At 45.3% G+C, this 20,994-nt stretch overlaps 1 protein-coding gene across 1 annotated transcript; it reads left to right on the forward strand.

Moving 5' to 3' along the window:
- The first annotated feature begins 19,661 nt into the window (after positions 1–19,661).
- Positions 19,662–20,774, forward strand: LOC132401508 (putative C->U-editing enzyme APOBEC-4). The gene has a single exon (XM_059983533.1). The coding sequence runs from the start codon at positions 19,662–19,664 to the stop codon at positions 20,772–20,774; it is 1,113 nt and encodes a 370-aa protein (XP_059839516.1).
- Positions 20,775–20,994: the final 220 nt, after the last annotated feature.

Genomic DNA, 20,994 nt, shown 5'->3' on the forward strand with positions numbered 1-20,994 from the left:
ACCCCGGGCAAAATTTCTGTTACTGTGAATAGCTAAGCAAGTAAAATATGACCTGATTTCCAAAAGGCATAGAGTTAAAGATGACACATTTCTTTAATATTTTAAGATTACTTTTTTATTTCCATCTTTTACAGTTTCAAGATAATTAAAAAAAGAGCCTGAAGCAAAAGTTTGGGCACCCTGCATGGTCAGTACTTAGTAACACTGCCTTTGGAAAGTATCACAGCTTGTAAATGCTTCTTGTAGCCAGCTAAGAGTCTTTCAATTCTTGTTTGGGGGATTTTTGCCCATTCTTCCTTGCAAAAGGCTTCTAGTTCTGTGAGATTCTTGGGCTATCTTGCATGCACTGCTCTTTTGAGGTCTATCCACAGATTTTCGATGATGTTTAGGTCAGGGGACTGCAAGGGCCATGGCAAAATCTTCAGCTTGCACCTCTTGAGGTAGTCCATTGTGGATTGAGGTGTGTTTAGGATTATTACCCTGTTGTAGAAGCCATCTTCTTTTCATCTTCAACTTTTTAAAAAATTTTTTTAAATAGATGGTGTGATGTTTGCTTCCAGAATTTGGTGGTATTTAATTGAATTCATTCTTCCCACTACCAGTGAAACTTTCCCCATGTCACTGGCTGCATGCACAAGCCCAAAACATGATCGATCCACCCCCATGCTTAACAATTGGAGAGGTGTCCTTTTCATGAAATTCTGCACCCTTTTTTCTCCAAACATGCCTTTGCTCATTGCCGCCAAAAAGTTCTATTTTAACTTCATCAGTCCACAGGACTTGTTTACAAAATGCATCAGGCTTGTTTAGATGTTCCTTTGCAAACTTCTGACACTGAATTTTGTGGTGAGGACACAGGAAAGGTTTTCTTCTGGTGACTTTTCTACGAAGGTCATACTTGTGCAGATGTCACTGCACAGTAGAACAATGCACCACCACTCCAGAGTCTGCTAAATCTTCCTGAAGGTCCTTTGCAGTCAAACAGAGGTTTTGATTTGCCTTTCTAGCAATCCACAAGCAGTTCTCTCGGAAGGTTTTCTTGGTCTTCCAGACCTCAACTTGACCTCCACCATTTCTGTTAACTGCCATTTCTTAATTACATTATGAACTGAGGAAATGGCTACCTGAAAACAGTTTGCTATCTTCTTATAGCCTTCTCCTGCTTTGTGGACATCATTTATTTTAATTTTCAGAGTGCTAGGCAGCTGCTTAGAGGTGCCCATGGCTGCTGATTGCTGGGACAAGGTTTAAGGAGTCAGGGAATTTATAAAGCTTTGAAATTTGCATCACCTGGGCTTTCCTAACCATGACTGTGAACAAGCCATAGCCCTAACAAGCTAATTAAGTTCTGAGACTTTGGTAAAAGTTATCTGAGAGCTCAAATCTCTTGGGGTGCCCAAACTTTTGCATGGTGCTCCTCTCCTCCCCCCTCACTCAAAAATTGCACAAAACAAAAATACACTAATCTTGCTTAAAATGTTGAAAAGAATGTTTCATCTTTAACTTTATGACTTTTGGAGATCAGCTCATCTTCTACGCACTTAACTATTCAAAGTAACAGAAATTTTGACCAGGGGTGCCCAAACTTTTGCATGCCACTGTAAGTTAAAGGCCAACACTGAAAGACCGTGCATGGATTGAGGGCCACCAGGGAGAGCTTTATTGGCAGAATCGTGGCAATTGCTATAGACCTCAAGTTAAGACTAGACTGAAGATTTTGCTGATTCCAAAATGCAAATTTCCTATATACTGCAGAGACTGAGGACCGGAATCAGCCAACAAATTTTCAGTGAGCATCATAAGAATTCAAGTTCTATTTAAGTCCTTGGATCAAGAGCAAATGAAAGTTTGGACCCAAAACTGGAATGATTTTAAAGATCATGTATTTCACCATGTACCATTTTATAAATTCTGTGGAACAACACAGGAGACGGTTCAGGTGCTCTGAGTTCTGTTGTGCTCCTTCTCTGTCTTCTGGGCTCTCATCTCTGTAAAATAAGAATAAATTAAGCTATCTGCTCACTTACCTTCTGGACTTACAGTTTCTGTCCTCAAGAAACTACGACTCTTGACTATCTGAAAAGCTGAGGTTTATGCACTAGAAATTATCCTTGTAGTCCATGTAAATCATTTCCAAATGTGCCAGGAGGACCAAAAGACTGCTGCACCAGTGGTGAGGACCAAGGAGATATGGTCAGGGGAGGTGAAGGAGTGCTTACAGGACTGCTTCGAGTTGGTGGACTGGTTAATATTCAGGGATTCATCTTCAAGTCTAGGTGAATACATACAGTTGTCATAGATTTTATCAAGACGTTTGGATAAGTGTGTGCACCTTCGAGAACATACCAGACATACCCAAACAAAAAACCATGGATGAACTGGGGGAGTTGTAGTCTGCTGAGGACTAGATCTGTGTATTCAAGACCAGTGATCCAGAACTTTCCAAGTCCAGGTATGACCTACAAAAAGGTATTTTAAGATTGAGAAAACAATTCCGATTGAGGTTAGAGGCAGAATTGGATGCACACCAGCTCTGGCTGAGTTTGTATGTGATTACTTCCTTTGAAATGAAACCTAACATCATGAATGGCTGTGATGGCTCACTCACAGATGAGCTCAACACCTTTTATGCATGCTTCGAAAGGGAGAATAAAACTACACCTGTGTGAATCCCTGCAGGACCTGGTGACCCTGTGACCTCTGTCTATTAGACTGACATCAGAACATTTTTCAAGAGGGTCAGGCCATGATGGTGAAGCTGCTAGGGCCTCAAATCTGTACCAACCAATTGGTGGGAGTGTCCAATGACATCTTCAGACTCTCACCACTGCAGTCGTACGTTCTCACCTGCTTCAAAAAGGCAATCATACCAGTGCCCAAAAAAAAGCAGGGTGAGTTGCCTCAATGACCATCATCCAGGTGCACTCAAATCTACTGTGATGAAGTTCTTTAAGTGGTTGGTCATGTCTAGAATTAACTCCTGTCTAAGCAAGGTCCTGGACCTACTACAATTTGCCAGTCACCACAATGGGGCTACAGCAGATGCAATCTCATAGGCTCTCCATTTGGCCTTAGATCAGCTGGACAATAGTAATATCTATGTCAATGCAACGTTCAACATAATTATACCCTCAGTTCTAAACAAACTCCAAAACTTGGGCCACTATACCTCCCTTCTGTAACTGGATCTTTTATTTCCTCACTGCGACACTACAGTCTTTGTGGATGGGAAATAACAGCTCCTCTGCAGCGTACCTCAAGGATGCATGTTTAGTCTTCCCACTGCTACTCTCTCTACACACTTTACTTGGTGGCTAGACGCAGCTCATAGATTTGCGAATGACACAATTATAGTTGGCAGAATTTCAGATGGTGATGAGGAAGCATACAGGAGCAAGATAGATCAGTAGTTGAGTGGTGTCGCAGCAACAACCTTTCACTCAGCATCGGTAAGACCAAGGAATTGATTGGGGACTTCAAGAATGGGAAGTTGAGGGAAAACACACCAATCCTCTCATCAAGGGATCAGCAGTGGAAAGGGCGAAAGCTTCAAGTTCCTGGGTGTCAGCATCTGAGGATCAATCCCAGGTCCAACATATTGAAGCAATGACAAAGCAGGCATGACAGTGGCTATATTTCCATCAAGAGTTTGAGGAGAATTGGGATGTCCCCAAAGCCACTTGCAAGTTGCTACAGCTGTACCATGGAGACCATTCTTACTTTTTGCATCACCGTCTGGTACGGAGGGGTCCTTGCAGAGGATTAGAAGAGCTGCAATATTGTAAACTCAGTAATTCAGTCAGCTCCATCATGGGCACCAGCCTCCCCAGCGTCCAGGACATCTTCAAAAGGTGGCGCCTCAAGGTGGCGACATCCATCATTAAGGAACCCCATCATGCAGGCCACACCCTCTTCTCATTGCTACCATCAAGGTGGTGGTACAGCTGCTTGAATACACACACTCAACTTTTCAGGAGCAGCTTCTTCCCCTCTGCCATTAGATTTCTGAATGGTCAATGAACCCATGAATACTACCCCAGTATTCTCCCCTTTCTTTCTGCAATTAGTTTTTATTATTATGAATTACAATGTACTGCTGCCGCAAAACAACAAATTCAGAACGCATACCAATGATATTAAACGATTCTCATTCTAAAGTAGTTGAAGTAGAACACCACCTCCTCACCCACCCCCCCCCCCCTTTATTCTGGCTTCTGCCCCTCTCCTTCTTAGTCCTGATAAAGAATTTCAATCTGAAATATCAACCATTTATTCCATTGCATAGATTCAGATTCAGTTTGTCAATTGGAAACCACAAATGCAATGCAGTTAAAAAATGAGACAATGTTCCTCCAGAATGATATCATAAAAGCACGTGACAAAACAGACTACACTAGAAAATCCACATAACGTTTGGCAATCCCCAATCCAGAGTCCAGAGAGGTTGCTGAGTATTAACATCGCGCTCTGTCTTAGTGCATTCCCCAGAAAGGAGCCCCAAATCCACTAGACCGGGGGTCGGCAACCTGCGGCTCCCGAGCCATTTGTGGCTCTTTCACCTCTGTGCTGCGGCTCCCTGTGGCTTTGGGAAATAATTGGTCAGTATTTAATTAAAATGTATTTTATGTTAGTTTGTTAGCTTTTGAAATGTAATTCTAAATTTGAAGATTATGGTGATCTTGTACGATCTAAGTGTGGCGACACATTTCCTCACAATTAGCCAGCATTCCGGCTAAGGGAGATAGCCTACGGGGGTTTGTGAGTACGCGTCTTTTGCAGCATCTGCGTCCATGGGGGCTGGGTTGAGGGAGGCTTAAAAGCAAGGCTGTTTAGTTCGAATAAAGTTACCTTTGACTGCAGTCTTTATTTTAGCGCTGCGTGTAGCGCTACACCGCTACAACGTGTTTTTTATCGCTATTAATATACATCACCACTGCCAATGCCTGACACCCGCCAGTGCGCGCTTTCTTTTAATTCTTCGATCCAAGGTAGGCTAACTATGGAGCAACCTTCAACCCAACGTCTTTTTTTCGGAGTTCAAAATGTTTTTGTTGCATGCAGAAATGTAATTTCGTTTTCTCTGCAGGAGTTCATCAATTTCAAAAATGCAACACATTATAGTTTGTTTATACATAGCATAAAGGCAAAAAAAACCCGTTGTATGCAGTGTTATTTCATTTTGTGGCTCCCAGTGTTTTCTTTTCTGTGGGAAATGGGTCCATATTGGCTCTTTTAGTGGTAAACGTTGCCGACCCCTGCACTAGACAAACAAGACCAAAAACTAAAGCTACAAGACCTGCACAAAACCACATAGTTACAACATATAGTTACAACAGTGCAAACAATAGCATAATTGATTTAAAAAAAAACAGACCATGGGCACAGTAAAAATAATCCAAAGATGTTAAAGGACTATAAGTTCAAAAGAAATCACCACACAGCTTCCACAAGTCCCCAGGGTCCCCGACAGACTCGCCATCCCACGCTGGTGGCAGAAGGGAATACCCCCGCTATGGACTTCCACTGCGCCGCCCGACTCAGCCTCGCAGACGCAGCACACACTGAAAGCAACCTGACCGCAGCGGACTCCGAGTCCGTCCAACCTCCAAGCCGACAACCATCCCCTCCAGCACAGCTTCTCCAAGCACCATCCACTGCCGAGCGTATTAAGATGGCCCTGCCAACGGCCATCGGCAATGCAACCCCGAGGACTGGGGGCCTGTTCTTCCCAGCAGAGTCCCGGACCTCACAGCAGCAGCAGCAATTAAGAAGGTCTTCCTGGAGATTTCCCAATGTTCTTCCATGATTGTACATGGCACCCCACTTTACAAATAACAGATAATCAGCTCCAGAGTGGGTGCTGCAAGCTGCATTGCACCGCTATCTTGGAAATACGAGCTATCTCCTCCAAGAGAACCACAATCTCATTGTGGTTTGGAGGCTTGCGTGCCTCAATGACTTGGAGAGCTATGTTGGTTGGAGCCAGAGCCTTGTGCTTTAGCTCCTGGTAGGGTCAAACACCTCAAAGGGTTAAGGCCAAACTATGTCGTCCACTAGTTCTCCAGGTTCAGGGATTCTGACTCATTTTTATGTATGGCTCAAGATTTCCAGCATCTGCAGAATCTTGTGTTTATATTGAGAGCAGAGGTTGTTCAAGGGACAAGGTGACCTAATGCATCATTACAAGTTTAATTACATTCTGTTTAAAGAGAGCTCATCTTCTCATCCTAGAAGATGAGACCGGGAAATTAATGGTAGGGGACATGGAGATGGCGGAAATGTTGAACAAATATTTTGTATCAGTTTTTACAGTAGAGGACACTCAAAATATCCCAACACTGGATAAACAAGGGGCTCTAGGGGGATAGAAGCTAACTACGATTCAAATCACCAAGGAAATGGTACTTGATAAATTAATGGGACTGAAGGTGGATAAATCCCCTGGACCGGATGGCTTGCATCCTAGGGTCTTAAGGGAAGTGGCGGTCGGGATTGTGGATGCATTAGTGATAACTTTTCAAAACTCGCTGGACTCGGCAATGGTCCCGGCAGATTGGAAAAATGCTAATGTAACTCCTTTATTTAAAAAGGGCAATAGACAGAAGGCTGGGAATTATAGGCCAGTTAGCCTAACATCTGTGGTTGGCAAAATGTTGAAATCGATAATTAAGGAAACAGTAACAGGGCATTTGGATAAACATAGCTTAATAGGACAAAGTCAGCATGGTTTTACAAAAGGGAAGTCATGTTTGACAAATTTGTTGGAGTTCTTTGAGGACATAACATATAGGGTAGATAAAGGGGAACCAGTGGATGTGGTGTATTTGGACTTCCAAAAGGCATTTGACAAGGTGCCACACCAAAGATTATTACTTAAAGTAAAAAATCATGGGATTGGGAGTAATATTCTGGCATGGGTGGAGGATTGGCTTTCTAACAGAAAACAGAGAGTTGGGATAAATGGTTTATTCTCAGACTGGCAGTTGGTGACTAGTGGTGTTCCGCAGGGGTCGGTGTTGGGACCCCAACTCTTTACAATCTATATTAATGATTTGGAGAAAGGGACTAAGTGCAACGTATCGAAGTTTGCTGATGACACAAAGATGGGAGGGAGTGTAATGAGTGCGGAGGACATTGAAACCCTGCAGGGGGACATAGATAGGCTGAGTGATTGGGCAGACATTTGGCAAATGAAATATGATACTGACAAGTGTGAGGTCTTGTACTTTGGCAGGAAAAATTATAGAGCAAGTTATTATCTAAATGGAGAGAAACTGGAAGGTGCTTCTGTTCAAAGGGATCTGGGGGTCCTGGTGCAGGGAACACAAAAAGTTAGTATGCAAGTGCAGCAGGTGGTCAAGAAGGCCAATGGAATGCTGGCTTTTATTGCTAAGGGGATGGAGTATAAGAACAGGGAGGTCTTACTGCAGTTGTACCGGGTATTGGTGAGACCACACCTGGAGTACTGCGTGCAGTTCTGGTGTCCATATTTAAGAAAGGACATACTGGCTCTTGAGGCAGTGCAGAGAAGGTTCACTAGGTTAATTCCAGGGATGGGTGGGTTGATGTATGATGAGAGGTTGAGTAGATTGGGACTCTACTCATTGGAGTTCCAAAGAATGAGAGGCGATCTTATTGAAACATAAAAGATTGTGAAGGGGCTTGATCGGGTGGATGCGGGGAGAATGTTCCCAATGATGGGTGAAACTAGGACTAGGGGGCATAATCTTAAAATAAGGGGATGCCGTTCCAGGACTGAGATGAGGAGAAATTTCTTCACTCAGAGGGTAGTGGGGCTGTGGAATTTACTGCCCCAGAGAGCTGTGGAAGCTACTACACTCAATAAATTCAAAACGGAGATAGACATTTTCCTGGATAAAAATGGCATTAGGGGATATGGTGAGCGAGCAGGTAAGTGGACATGAGGCTAGGTTTAGATCAGCCATGTGATCTCCTGGGCCAGTTTTTGATAGCCTGGATGGGTCAGAGAGGAATTTTCCAGATTTTTTCTCCTCAATTGGCAAATCGTTTATTTTTCCCCCGGGTGATCACATGGGTATGGGTGGGATGAATAATAAAATAAAATGGGCAGCATGGTGCCCTGTTGGTTGGCACTGTTGCCTTGTGGGATTCGGTGAAAACTAGAGTTAAGATTGGATCAGCCATGATCTTGTTGAATGGCGGAGCAGGCTTGAGGGGCCGATTGGCCTACTCCTGCTCCTATCTCTTATGTTCTTATGTTAATTCATTGCCATTTTACAGCTAGAATCTGTACAAAAAGTTACATTCACATTAAATACTTGTATTGGAAGATTGCAAATGAGCATCTTTACAGAGTAGGACATTGCTGACAATGGTTTTCAAATCTGAATTCAGTGTAGAAAAGGCAGCATTGTAGCGGTGTGCTACACGCAGCGCTAAAATTACGACACAGAGTCGGTAACTGCAGTCGAAGGAAAAAAACTTTATTCGAAAACTTCAGCCTCACTTTTAAGCCTCCCTCAACCGGCCCCCCATGGCGCAGAGGCTCCAAAGTTCTGTGCTCGCAAACCCCCGTAGGCTATCTAATTGTGAGTCGGTTCGGATGCACCAGGAAATGGGTCGCCACATAACACCCCCCCCCCCCCCAGAACCGGCGATACACCCCCCAATGTCCACAGTCTGGGCCAGAACCTGCTTGGGAGGTCGGCCTCTGCGCCGAGGCGCCGGAAACTCGGCCGGTTGCGCCAGGTCCACATGGGCCGGTTTGAGGCGGTCCACCGTGAAAACCTCCTCTTTCCCCCCAACATCCAGCACGAACGTGGACCCGTTGTTCCGGAGCACCATAAACGGCCCCTCGTATGGCCGCTGCAGCGGCGGCCGATGCCCACCCCTTCGTACAAACAGAAACTTACAGTTCTGTAGGTCTTTGGGTACGCAGGTCGGGTGCCGCCCGTGCTGTGAAGTGGGTATGGGGGCCAGGTTACCGAGCTTCTCGCGTAGTCTGCCCAGGACTGCTGCGGGTTCTTCCTCTTGCCCCCTTGGGGCTGGTAGGAACTCCCCGGGGACGACCAGGGGCGCGCCGTATACCAACTCGGCCGACGAGGCGTGCAGGTCGTCTTTGGGTGCCGTGCGGATGCCGAGTAGGACCCAGGGAAGCTCGTCCGCCCAGGTGGCTCCTCGCAGGCGGGCCATGAGGGTCGTCTTCAGGTGACGGTGGAAACGCTCCACTAGCCCGTTCGACTGTGGGTGGTAGGCAGTTGTGTGGTGCAGCTGAGTCCCCAAAAGGCTGGCCATAGCTGACCACAGGTTGGAGGTGAACTGGGCGCCTCTGTCGGAGGTAATGTGGGCTGGTACACCAAAGCGAGATATCCAGGTGGCGATCAGGGCTCGGGCGCAAAATTCGGAGGTGGTGTCGGTGAGCGGGACCGCCTCTGGCCATCTTGTGAACCGGTCCACGATAGTCAGGAGGTGCCGCGCTCCGTGCGACACTGGCAGGGGGACCACGATATCCACATGAATGTGGTCGAAACGCCGGTGGGCGGGATGGAACTGCTGCGGTGGGGCTTTGGTGTGCCCCTGCACCTTGGCCGTCTGGCATTGCATGCACGTTTTGGCCCATTCACTGACCTGTTTGCGGAGTCCGTGCCAAACGAACCTGCTGGAAACCATCCGGACAGTTGTCCGGATGGAGGGATGCGCCAAGTTATGAATGGAGTCGAAAACGCGGCGCCGCCATGCTGTCGGGACGACTGGACGGGGCTGGCCGGTGGCGACGTCACAGAGTAGGGTCCTCTCACCTGGGCCCACGGGGAGGTCCTGGAGCTGCAGACCGGAGACTGCGGTTCTGTAACTCCGAATCTCCTCATCCGCCTGCTGCGCCTCTGCCAGTGCCTCAAAGTCTACCCCTTGGGAAAGGGCATGAACTGTAGGGCGAGAGAGCGCATCCGCCACGACATTGTCCTTACCCGAGACGTGCCGGACATCCGTCGTGTATTCAGAGATGTAGGACAGGTGGCGTTGCTGGCAGGACGACCAGGGGTCGGACGCTTTCGTAAACGCAAAGGTAAGCGGTTTGTGGTCCGTGAACGCGGTGAAGGGCCGACCTTCTAGGAAGTACCTGAAATGCCGGATTGCCAGGTAGAGCGCCAACAGTTCCCGGTCGAAAGCACTGTACTTAAGCTCGGGTGGTCGCAGGTGTTTGCTGAAAAACGCCAGGGGTTGCCAGCGACCTGCGATGAGTTGCTCCAGCACCCCACCGACTGCCGTGTTTGATGCGTCCACTGTGAGGGCGGTAGGGGTGTCCATTCTGGGATGAACTAGCATTGCGGCGTCCGCCAAAGCTTCCTTCGTTTGAACGAAAGCGGCGGCAGACTCTTCGTCCCAGGTAATGTCCTTGCTCGGACCCGACATCAGGGCGAACAGGGGGCGCATGATCCGGGCAGCTGAAGGGAGGAAGCGGCGGTAGAAATTGACCATCCCTACGAATTCCTGAAGGCCTTTGATCGTGGTGGGTCGGGGAAAGAGGCGGACCGCATCTACCTTAGCGGGCAGAGGGGTTGCCCCGTCTTTAGTAATCCTGTGGCCCAGCAAGTCAATGGTATCGAGTCCAAACTGGCATTTGGCGGGGTTGATTGTAAGACCGTACTCACTCAGTCGGGCGCAGAGTTGACGGAGGTGGGACAGATGCTCCTGACGACTGCTGCTGGCTATGAGGATGTCATCCAAATAGATGAACGCGAAGTCCAGGTCCCGTCCCACCGCGTCCATTAACCGCTGGAACGTCTGTGCGGCATTCTTCAGGCCGAACGGCATGCGGAGGAACTCGAAAAGGCCGAAAGGGGTGATGAGAGCCGTTTTGGGGACGTCGTCAGGATGCATCGGGATTTGATGGTACCCTCGGACGAGATCTACCTTGCAGAAGATCCGTGCGCCGTGCAGGTTTGCTGCAAAGTCCTGAATGTGCGGCACAGGGTAGCGGTCCGGTGTGGTAGCCTCGTTCAGCCTGCGGTAGTCGCCGCACGGTCTCCAGCCCCCCGTCGCTTTGGGCACCATGTGCAGGGGGGAGGCCCATGGGCTGTCGGACCGCCGGATGATCCCCAATTCCTCCATCCTCTGGAACTCCTCCTTCGCCAGTCGGAGCTTGTCCGGGGGAAGTCGCCGAGCGCGGGCGTGGAGGGGTGGTCCCTGGGTCGGGATGTGGTGCTGTACGCCGTGCCTGGGCATGGCCGCTGTGAACTGTGGTGCCAGAACCGATGGGAACTCCGCCAGGACCCTGGTGAAGTCGTTGTCGGACAGCGTGATGGAGCCGAGGTGAGGGGCTGGCAACTGGGCTGCACCCAGGGAGAACGTCTGAAAGGTCTCGGCGTGTACCAGTCTCTTCCTGGGCAGGTCGACCAGTAGGCTGTGAGCCTGCAAAAAATCCGCACCCAGAAGCGGTTGGGCTACGGCGGCCAGTGTGAAGTCCCACGTGAACTGGCTGAAGCCGAACTGTAGCTGCACCTGACGGGTGCCATAGGTCCTTACTGAGCTGCCATTCACGGCCCTCAGGGGGGGACCCGGTGCCCTGCTGCGGGTGTCGTAACTTGTCGGAGGTAAAACGCTGATCTCAGCCCCAGTATCGACCAAAAACCGGCGTCCCGACCTTCTATCCCACACTTACCAGCCATCAGCGGCGGCTGGCCCTGGCGTTTCCCGGGAACTTGCAGGGCGGGCGACAACGGCGGGCTTCTGCGCCCCACCGCTGGTGGTAGAAGCACCAGTGTTCATTGGGCCGGGGGTTGGCGGGCTCTGCGGCCGGGCCTGGACTGGTTTGCTGCCGGGAGCGTGGCTGGGAGATCTGTGCGATGGACACCCCGCTCACCTTTTTGGCGTTCCACAGCAAGTCCGCCCGGGCTGCCACCTTCTGGGGGTCACTGAAATCCGCGTCGGACAGCAGCAGGCGTATGTCCTCGGGCAGCTGCTCCAGGAATGCCTGCTCAAACATGAGGCATGTGTGTCTGTCGGCCAGAGACAACATCTCATTCATTAAAGCCGATGGAGGTCTGTCGCCCAAGCCATCCAGGTGCAGTAAGCTGGCAGCCCGCTCGCGCCGTGAGAGTCCGAAAGTCCTGAGGAGCAGGGCTTTGAATTCCGTGTACTTGCCGTCTGCCGGGGGCGACTGTACAAACTCCGCGACCTGGGCCGCTGTGTCCTGGTCGAGGGAGCTCACCACGTAGTAGTAGCGGGTGTCTTCTGAGGTGATCTGGCGAACGTGGAATTGGGCTTCGGCTTGCTGGAACCATAGGTCCGGGCGCTGTGTCCAGAAACCCGGCAGTTTCAACGAAACCGCATGAACAGAGGCGGCGTCGGTCATTTCTGGTCCAAAAATCGTTTGGACCGTCGGGGTCACCAATTGTAGCGGTGTGCTACATGCAGCGCTAAAATTACGACACGGAGTCAGTAACTGCAGTCGAAGGAAAAAACTTTATTCGAAAACTTCAGCCTCACTTTTAAGCCTCCCTCAACCGGCCCCCCATGGCGCAGAGGCTCCAAAGCTCTGTGCTCGCAAATCCCCGCAGGCTATCTAATTGTGAGTCGGTTCGGATGCGCCAGGAAATGGGTCGCCACAGCATTTCATTTTCCAAACTGATGTTGAGTGCTGACAACTTCATTCAATGCAATCAAAATGTTTTTGTCATACTGACATGAGCTGCCACAAGCGATCACCACTTCAAAAGACATTGATTTTAGGCATTTTAAGTGGAGAAAGTAGCAGTAGTTCTGGGGAGAGCTCACTCTGGAATTATTTTTGATTACTGAGGCAGTGGTATGGGCAGTTGCCTCCTCCCCCACGCTACATAGTCACTGAGGACTGTCCCTCATCACAAACACCATAATATGGAAATATGCAAAAAAAAAACCACATGAGGCATTTACAAATTTGAGTTTTGGACCAAGGAAATAAACATTAGTTTCCTTAGTATATTAATAATAGATTATAGAACTAAAGCCATGCTACAAAAAAGAATTCTCCATCTGACAGTGCACATTGCCATATGGGCCAAACAGACTCTTCCTGTGCTTTAAATTTTAATGATACCCATGATAATTATAGAACATAGAACAGCACAGCATACAATAGGTCATTTGACCCACTAGGGTGCACAGGTGTCAATGCCAATTTATACCAAGAGTGATTAATCTATTTACCCCTCCCCCCATTCCTTCACATTCACCTGTTTATATAAAAAAGCCTCTTAAACTCCACCAAATTGCTCATTTCTACCCACTCCAGGGGTCTGTCACTCCATAACAAATATTACCCCCCCAATCTTAAAAACGTGCCTTGTCATTTGACATTTCTCCCTTAAAAATTCTGACCGTCTACCTTATGTATGCTTTCCATAGTTTTGAAAACCTCTATCGTGTTCGCCCTTCAGCTTCTGATACACTGAAGAGCAACCCACGTTTGCCCCACTTTCCCTTGCAGCATCCTCTCTGAATCCTTTCCACACTCTCCATATCATTCCGATAACGGGGTTACGAGAACTGCATGCAATACACCCAATGCAGTCCAACTAAAATTTCAATAAACTATGAGCGTTGACACCAAGATCCCTCTGCACCCGAGTACTATTAAAGGACCTTACCATTTACTATACAACCTCTTCATTCATTTGACCTACCAAAGTGCAATACCTCACACTTGTCAGATTAAATTCCATCTGCAACTTCCCTGCCCATAAATCATAAATGACTTATATACCACTCCATTTTTTGATAATCCTTTACACTACCTACAACTTCACTCTTTCTCTCACCTGCACACTTCCTGATCCATCCTTCTATATTTTTATCCAGGTCATTTATATATGTCTCCGAGGTCCCAGCATCAATCGTGATGGAGAACTAATGGTCACAGTCTTCCAGCCAGAACAACAGACTTCCACTTCTCCCATGACCAGAGGCAAGTTAATTCCAAACCCAAACTTGCAATTCACCCTCAATCCCAAACTATCATGAGCAAACTTGACAAATTTCTGAAAATTAAACTCAATACTAACAAAATGTAGGCAGTTCCAGTAAGCATCTGCTATCTTTTGTAATTATATCTCCATATTAAAATTCCTGTAAATGGAGACATTTTTGAAGCCAATTACTTTTTGGTAATCCTCAACTTCGAATAAGCCAACAGATTATCAATTTATGAATTCTTAAACTCAAAGCCAGAAGGGGTGGTTGGGAAACAGAGGAATTGAACTTTGAAGTGACATCTTTATCTCACAGTTCTTCAATCTTTACAAACCTGTTTAGTATGACAGAAGTTTACTGTACAGGAAGTCACCATTTGACCTACAACTTAAAAACCACTAAGATGATATAGGTTTAAAACACTGCAGCAAATGGTTCACCAATCTTGTGCTATCATGTGCATTGAGACCATCTAGCACTCTTTAATACATTAGAATGATCTGCCAAAAGCATTGCAAATGCAGGTTCTGTACACACAATAGCACTGAATCCAAACAACACCATTGCCATGGAACCCATTTAGCTTCCAAGCAAAGATGCCACACCTTAGCAATGAATCCACAACTCTGAAGTACGTACCTGCAGTTGTGAAGAACTTGTGTACTGTGCTTTTATAATGAAGACCAAATTGGAATAAAATTAATTTCTCAAATGAAATCAAGAAAACCAAGAAATAAGAAACAAAAATCACAGAAGCTTAGCCAAGTTTCCCGCTAACAGGTAAGTAGATGCACTATACCGTGCACCAAGAGCATTTATTTTCACTTGCAAGGTATTTCAGTATCCAGTTTTTAGTATGAAATGCTAAGCAATGAATTTCTCAATGCTCTATTACCATTCTGTGCCCCCCCCCCGTATTTCTGATTCAACCATGAAGTAATTGATGATGAATACAAGCTGTGTGAGAAATTGTACAGAATGATTTCATTGCTTTGCAACCATTTTGTCTCCGATTTTGCTCTTCAAATTTTATGCTGTTGCACTAGAAATTTCAGCTGAGTTTTTCTATTTCTACTGTACAGTAAATTTAGGTTAGAGACTGCATTCAAAGTGACCCCAAGGTTGCCAGTTTTGATAAGATAGGCTCTGGGGATGTGATCATGTAATTTCATGCCCCCAGTGTAAACACTTAAACTCTGCACTCCAGTGCTGTTTGATTTCTTTACAACTGATAAGAAATAAAGGAATCTATTTTGCAAGTGCAGTGTCGGAGTGATGCAAACACAGAAACAGGACCTTCAGCCCATCACACCATTTGTTTATGAATGCTAATGCCATTTACCTTCATTAAGACCATATCCACATATGCCTTGCCTGTTTAAATGCATTTCCGAGTGCCTCTTCTATAGATATTATACCTGGCTTCCTTGTGCAGTATTATCCAGATTTCAACCACTACAAACATACCACTCAGATCCCCTTAAATTCCTGCCCCCCAAAAAAAATAAACCATTCCTTCATTTTGATTCCCCTATACCATGAGGAAAAGATTCAGATCTGCATTCAGCCTTACATACATGATGGGACAGCTCTTAGCACCCATCACTCCAGGGAAACAGAGCCAGCCTCTTCAATGCAACAGAGAACAAACTACTTAAACCACTGAATTTCTCCAGCAACATTTTTAGCTCCAGATTCCAGCATCTGCAGTCTCTTAGGTCCGTGCTTATCCAGTCTCTTGTATTCAGCCCGCTCCAGGTTTGGGATTGTCCTGGCATCCGTAGAAATTAGGGGTGACAATTGTTTATAACCCAGTAAAGTCATTTTGGTAGCAGTTTAGATTGAAAGTTAAAATTAGAGTCCCTTTGTACATGATTACATTTAGTATTACACCCTTCAAATGACAGCAGGGCTTATCCCTCTGGCCCGAAGTTTATTCAAAAGTAACCAAAGCATGCATGATTGCAAGTTTGACAACTGATTTGCACAAGATTAATTCCTAAGCTCTTGTGCTGAGGCATGTTGCAACTCAACTACCATATACAGTAGATGCAGAGTTATGCCATTTGGTCCATAATGTCTGCTCCACAATTCAATCAAGGCTGATTTTCCTTCAACCCCAATTCTCCCACCTCCACTCAGTAATCTTCAACCCCTTAATGATTGAGAACCCATAAATCTTGCTTTAAATACATCCAACCACCAGATAGCCCTCTGGCTGCCACCTTCTGACTAAAGAAATAAACCATTTCAGTTTTAAAGGGATGATCATTTTCTTTCTCTGAGGATGTGCTCTCAGATCCTAGATACTCCAATTAATGGGAAATATTTTTCTATATCCAGTATCCAAGCCTTTCAGTATTCAGTAGGTTTCAAGAGATCCCCACCCCCAAAAAACAACTAATTTTCATGCCATCAAATGAAGTGCCAGCTTAAGATATTAAAATGGCTTACTAGCTTGTTGATAATTATTGTGCTGGCTCACAAATAGATAATCAGCAACTCAGGCTATGTATTAAGCAACAACACACATTTGTGTAAGTTTAAAATAAGAGACCATCCAAGATTTTAAAGGAGTGGATAGAGTTGAGTGAAGTTGCAACATGATCAAATTGAAATCATAGTCAAGGTAACACTATCGGAAAAGGATAAATTTGATTCACTTGCATCATTTTTATCCATTTCTACTACTGCATATTAAGTATGCATATGAGTTTGGCATAGTTCCTTCTTTTAGCTTCCCAAGGAACAGAGACACATCATTCAGTCCAACTTCAATGTTAATACCTCTATTCAACAAGTCCCAGCTGCATTCTCTTGTGGTAAGAATGTGTCAAATTATGATAGAGATGTTGGAATGTGGAATGTTAAGAAAATTTCTCTGTGATCCTTTACTGAATGCATCTGCAACCACCTGTTTACAATCCTGTTCATTCCCAAATTAAAAAACCTTGCAGGTTCTCAAGTTCTGTTTCCTAACAAGTGTAAATATCAAGTTCTGGTAGTAACCCAGATATCACTAGAGAAACTACAGAGATTTTAAGTGTCCTTTTCAGATTGGAGATGAAAGGAACACAGCATGGACAGGCATCACTTTTAAGGCTTAATTCTAATTACATGTGCACTCCTCTCTAGTTTTAGCTTCTCCATAACCAATCCCCTGGACTGTCAGGACAGTTACAGGTGTTGTTGTGCAATTATTCATGATCCAAACAACACTTTCAAAGCTTAAGACCATTCTCTAGATCCCATGACAAATGGCCTTTCCATTGCCCTCAATTATTTACATACTTCCTTCACAGGTTAAAGCTGACCTTTGACTCAACGTTCATGCGGAACAATGCCACCTCTGAACTAATCAACAACTGTTGTCTCCAGCACATTCGAAGCAACAGAAAACATATGCTGGTCTTGATGGTGATAAGCATTTCCAATGTGCAAGTTAGATGCCAAGCATTACAAACCTGCCCAGTCTGTTCAGTCGTCTGAGTTTGCTCCTGTCCATCAGCTTCATTCGCCACATCGAGGCTGAGATCGTAAAACTGTTGTAATACCTTCTATCTTCCTGGAGTTTGACATTCCAGTTCATACCACCTATTCCTCACAAGGTGGGGAAAACATTCAACTATTATGATCACTGCAACCTACTCCATAATCCCTTTTTACAAGCAATGAGATTTTGAGAAGATCTTGAAGAGATTTCTCAAAATGCATTCACTCTTTTGACATTTTCTGTTACTCCAGGGTGTTTTGTAACAGGAAACAAAGTTCTTCCTTTCAAATAGTGTAAATAACAGTTGTAATTAAATCATATGGCTAATGAATAAAGAAAAAGTTAAAACCGATCAAACTTATCAGCATGGTAATAACGATAATGCTTAAATTGATACTGCTTTTTCCCTTGCACTCCCTTGTTGCGTTGATGTGATGAAATGATATGAATGAATGGCATGCGTCAGTCATTAATTGTACCTCTGCACATGTGATAATCAAAACAAGTTACTATTACATCAACTGGGAAAGCAGTAGACAAGTGTTGCTCAATATCAACAATACTTGCCCTTCAAGCAGATTGTCCCTTTCAATTTCTGAATTCTGCTTTAGAAAATAGTTCCAAAAATAACTATCTAAGTGTGGAAGCTATTAGTAGCACTACAATTGACATTCCATTGGTACAATTAAGCCCATGAAGACATTATGCTTTACAGTCTAATAAACTATTAAATGTACCTGGAAGCAAAACACTCTCAGAACTTCCATTATATGAATGAAAGTCAGCCACAGTCTTGGTGTATATGAGCATTTTGACCAAGACCTCTGGAAATTAACGTCAATGCACAAGCTCAAGAGATTCTGCAGGTGCTGGAGGAACTCATCAGGGCAGCATTAATGGAGATCAATAAATAGTCGATGTTTCGGGTAGAGACCCAAAAAAGGAAAGAAAGGGATCAGAAACCAATAGAAGGTGGGATAGGGGAAAAAGTGGGTGGGTGATGTGGAAGTGTTGAGGGGCTGAAGGAGGAATCTAATAGGACAGAATAGTGGCCTGTGAAAGGAAGGGAAGGAGGAGGGTCTCTAGAGGAAGGTGATGGGCAAGTGAGAAGAAAGGGTAAGAGGGTAACCAGAATGGGGTATGTCAAAAAAAGAGAAGGGGGAGGGGGAAAAAAACTAATAGAAACTTGTGGATTTTGATGTTCATACCATCAGAATGGAAACTACCCAGAAAGATTGGCCGCATTGGGCTGATATTTTGGAATGAGGGATTCAATTGAAATGTGTAGCCACCAGGAAATATCATCTTTTGGGGTATTGACAACAGGTTGCACAGGATTAGTTGCTTGACAAATCTGTGTCAGGCCTCATTAATGTAGAGGCTGCCACACAGGAGCACTGGATATGGTAGCTAGACGTGGGTGAAGTGTCACCTGGAAGGACTGTTGGGGGCCCCTCAATGATGATGATTGAAGATGGGTAGGGACAGGTTTCACACTTGTTCCATTTGCAGGAATAAGTGTCGGAGGGGAGAGATGAGTGGACAACAGAGTTGTGTAAAGAGCGATCTCCATGGAGAAAGAGAGGGGAGGGGAGGGAAAGATGTGCTTGATGGAAGGATATAAACATCTTAATGTTTAGCCTCATTTGCTAAATGCCACTGTACTTCAAGGTGAGAAATCCAGGGTTCAAATCCGGCTGGCTCCTCACACGTTTTCCATCCATGCTGTACTAAGTGTCAAGCTAGCAACACGGCCTCACCAAAAAAAAGACAAAATGCTAAAGAAATAGCAAGGTTGCTGCCCTACCCGACACAAGGTATGGGGAGGAATCACTATTTACTAAGAGTAGACTGGAGGACTTTGTTCCAATTCAGAATTTTAAGTTTCTGCTTGCAGAGTGCAATCTTCACAAAGGACACAAAATTTTAAACAAGACTATATTACAGTCCAGATCATGTTGTTATTGAAGCAGAAAGTGCAAAGTCTTGATGCTAGGTGGTCGGTTGGCAAGAATGATCAATGATACCTTTAGATAGAATATCTACAGTAGACTTAATAACACTGTTTCGCTTTTCAGATATTGATACTTTTTTCCGCATACCCACCATTTTCTGTATTTGTATTTCAGAATTCCATTTTTACACCACCATGTGCACCATTTTAACTATCGTTAAAAAAAGGTGCTGCATACATCAAAGGATTCCTTTCCGATGGAAATGAAGTGAACTCTCCATCATGGCTTTTACTCATAAGGAATATACTGCTCCTCAGGGAACGCTGGTGAAGCCCTACTACTGGCTTCACTTCACTGAAAACTGTTTGAAGTGCCCATATCACATCAAAACAGGAGAAGAAGCTCGCGTGTCGTACATGGAATTTTATGAATCATTTGGATTTCCTTATGCTCAGCCACAGCGTGGGAGTCATCTGCTTTTTTATGAACTGAAGTTATCATCAGGTACCTTAGTGCAGAAGGGACAAGTATCCAGCTGTACTTTACACCAACTACACCCAGAATCAATATTCTTTGATACCGATGGTTATCTGGATGCACTCATGTATTCATATGAAAACATTGCTTATATCACCATATACTCCAATTACACCCCATGCAACGAAAGAGCCCAATATTGCATAAGCAAAATGTATGATTTTTTAATAAATTATCCAAGTACGAGATTAGATATCTATTTTTCTGCACTCTATCATACCGATGATTCCAATGTTGAATCAGGATGGAACAAGAAAGCTCTCCATTACTTAGCAGCATTCTGGCCCAGGGTAACCATCAACCCAATCAGTAGCTGGACATGGCTGAATATTCTTCACCGATTTGTGAATGGTGTGCCTTGGACAGCACTTTACAACCCAGTTTTACCTGAGAGAGCCCATGCTGATCTCATCAATGCCCATCAGATCGCTACCATCACTGGTGTGAACCCTTCCTACATTGATGCCATACCTCAGAAACCAGTTCAGGTCACGCCGCATAAGCAGCAACATTTTAAACCAGAAGGCATGAACATGTACAAGTCTTCACAAGCATCACTTCCCACTATAAACAAAATGCCATTAATGGCTCAGTATCAGCCTTATATGAGTCTTCCAAACCTACCAGCATTTCACTGGTCAATGTACCCTCTGAAACCACAGAAGACCAAGCCAAGAAATGTAGTGAGACACCTGAACATGCCCAACAAAGAGTGGGAAAAACCTACAACCCCATCACCTCACAATGTGCAAGTTACTGAAGTAGTGGAAATTCTTGAAGCTCCTGCAACGAAGAAATCAGGCAATTCAAACAGACGGGGAAAGAGCAGCAAAAGGACAAAATCTAGGAGGAAATAGCAGACCATCATATATAAGAAAAAAAACTGTTCGAACTGCAGAATCGCTGCCCTTGCACCAGGGTAAATGCCAGTTCAGGGCACATTTGTATAGTACTTGGAGAATCTGGCACATGAATGCTACAAATCATGCCAATGCACCCAATGTTTGCATGACCAGATTAATATTACATTGTAACTCAATTTCAAGTTCAACTGATGGGCAAATTCGTACTTTTATA

This window comes from Hypanus sabinus, chromosome 11, assembly GCF_030144855.1.
Source record: "Hypanus sabinus isolate sHypSab1 chromosome 11, sHypSab1.hap1, whole genome shotgun sequence".
NCBI lineage: Eukaryota > Metazoa > Chordata > Chondrichthyes > Myliobatiformes > Dasyatidae > Hypanus > Hypanus sabinus.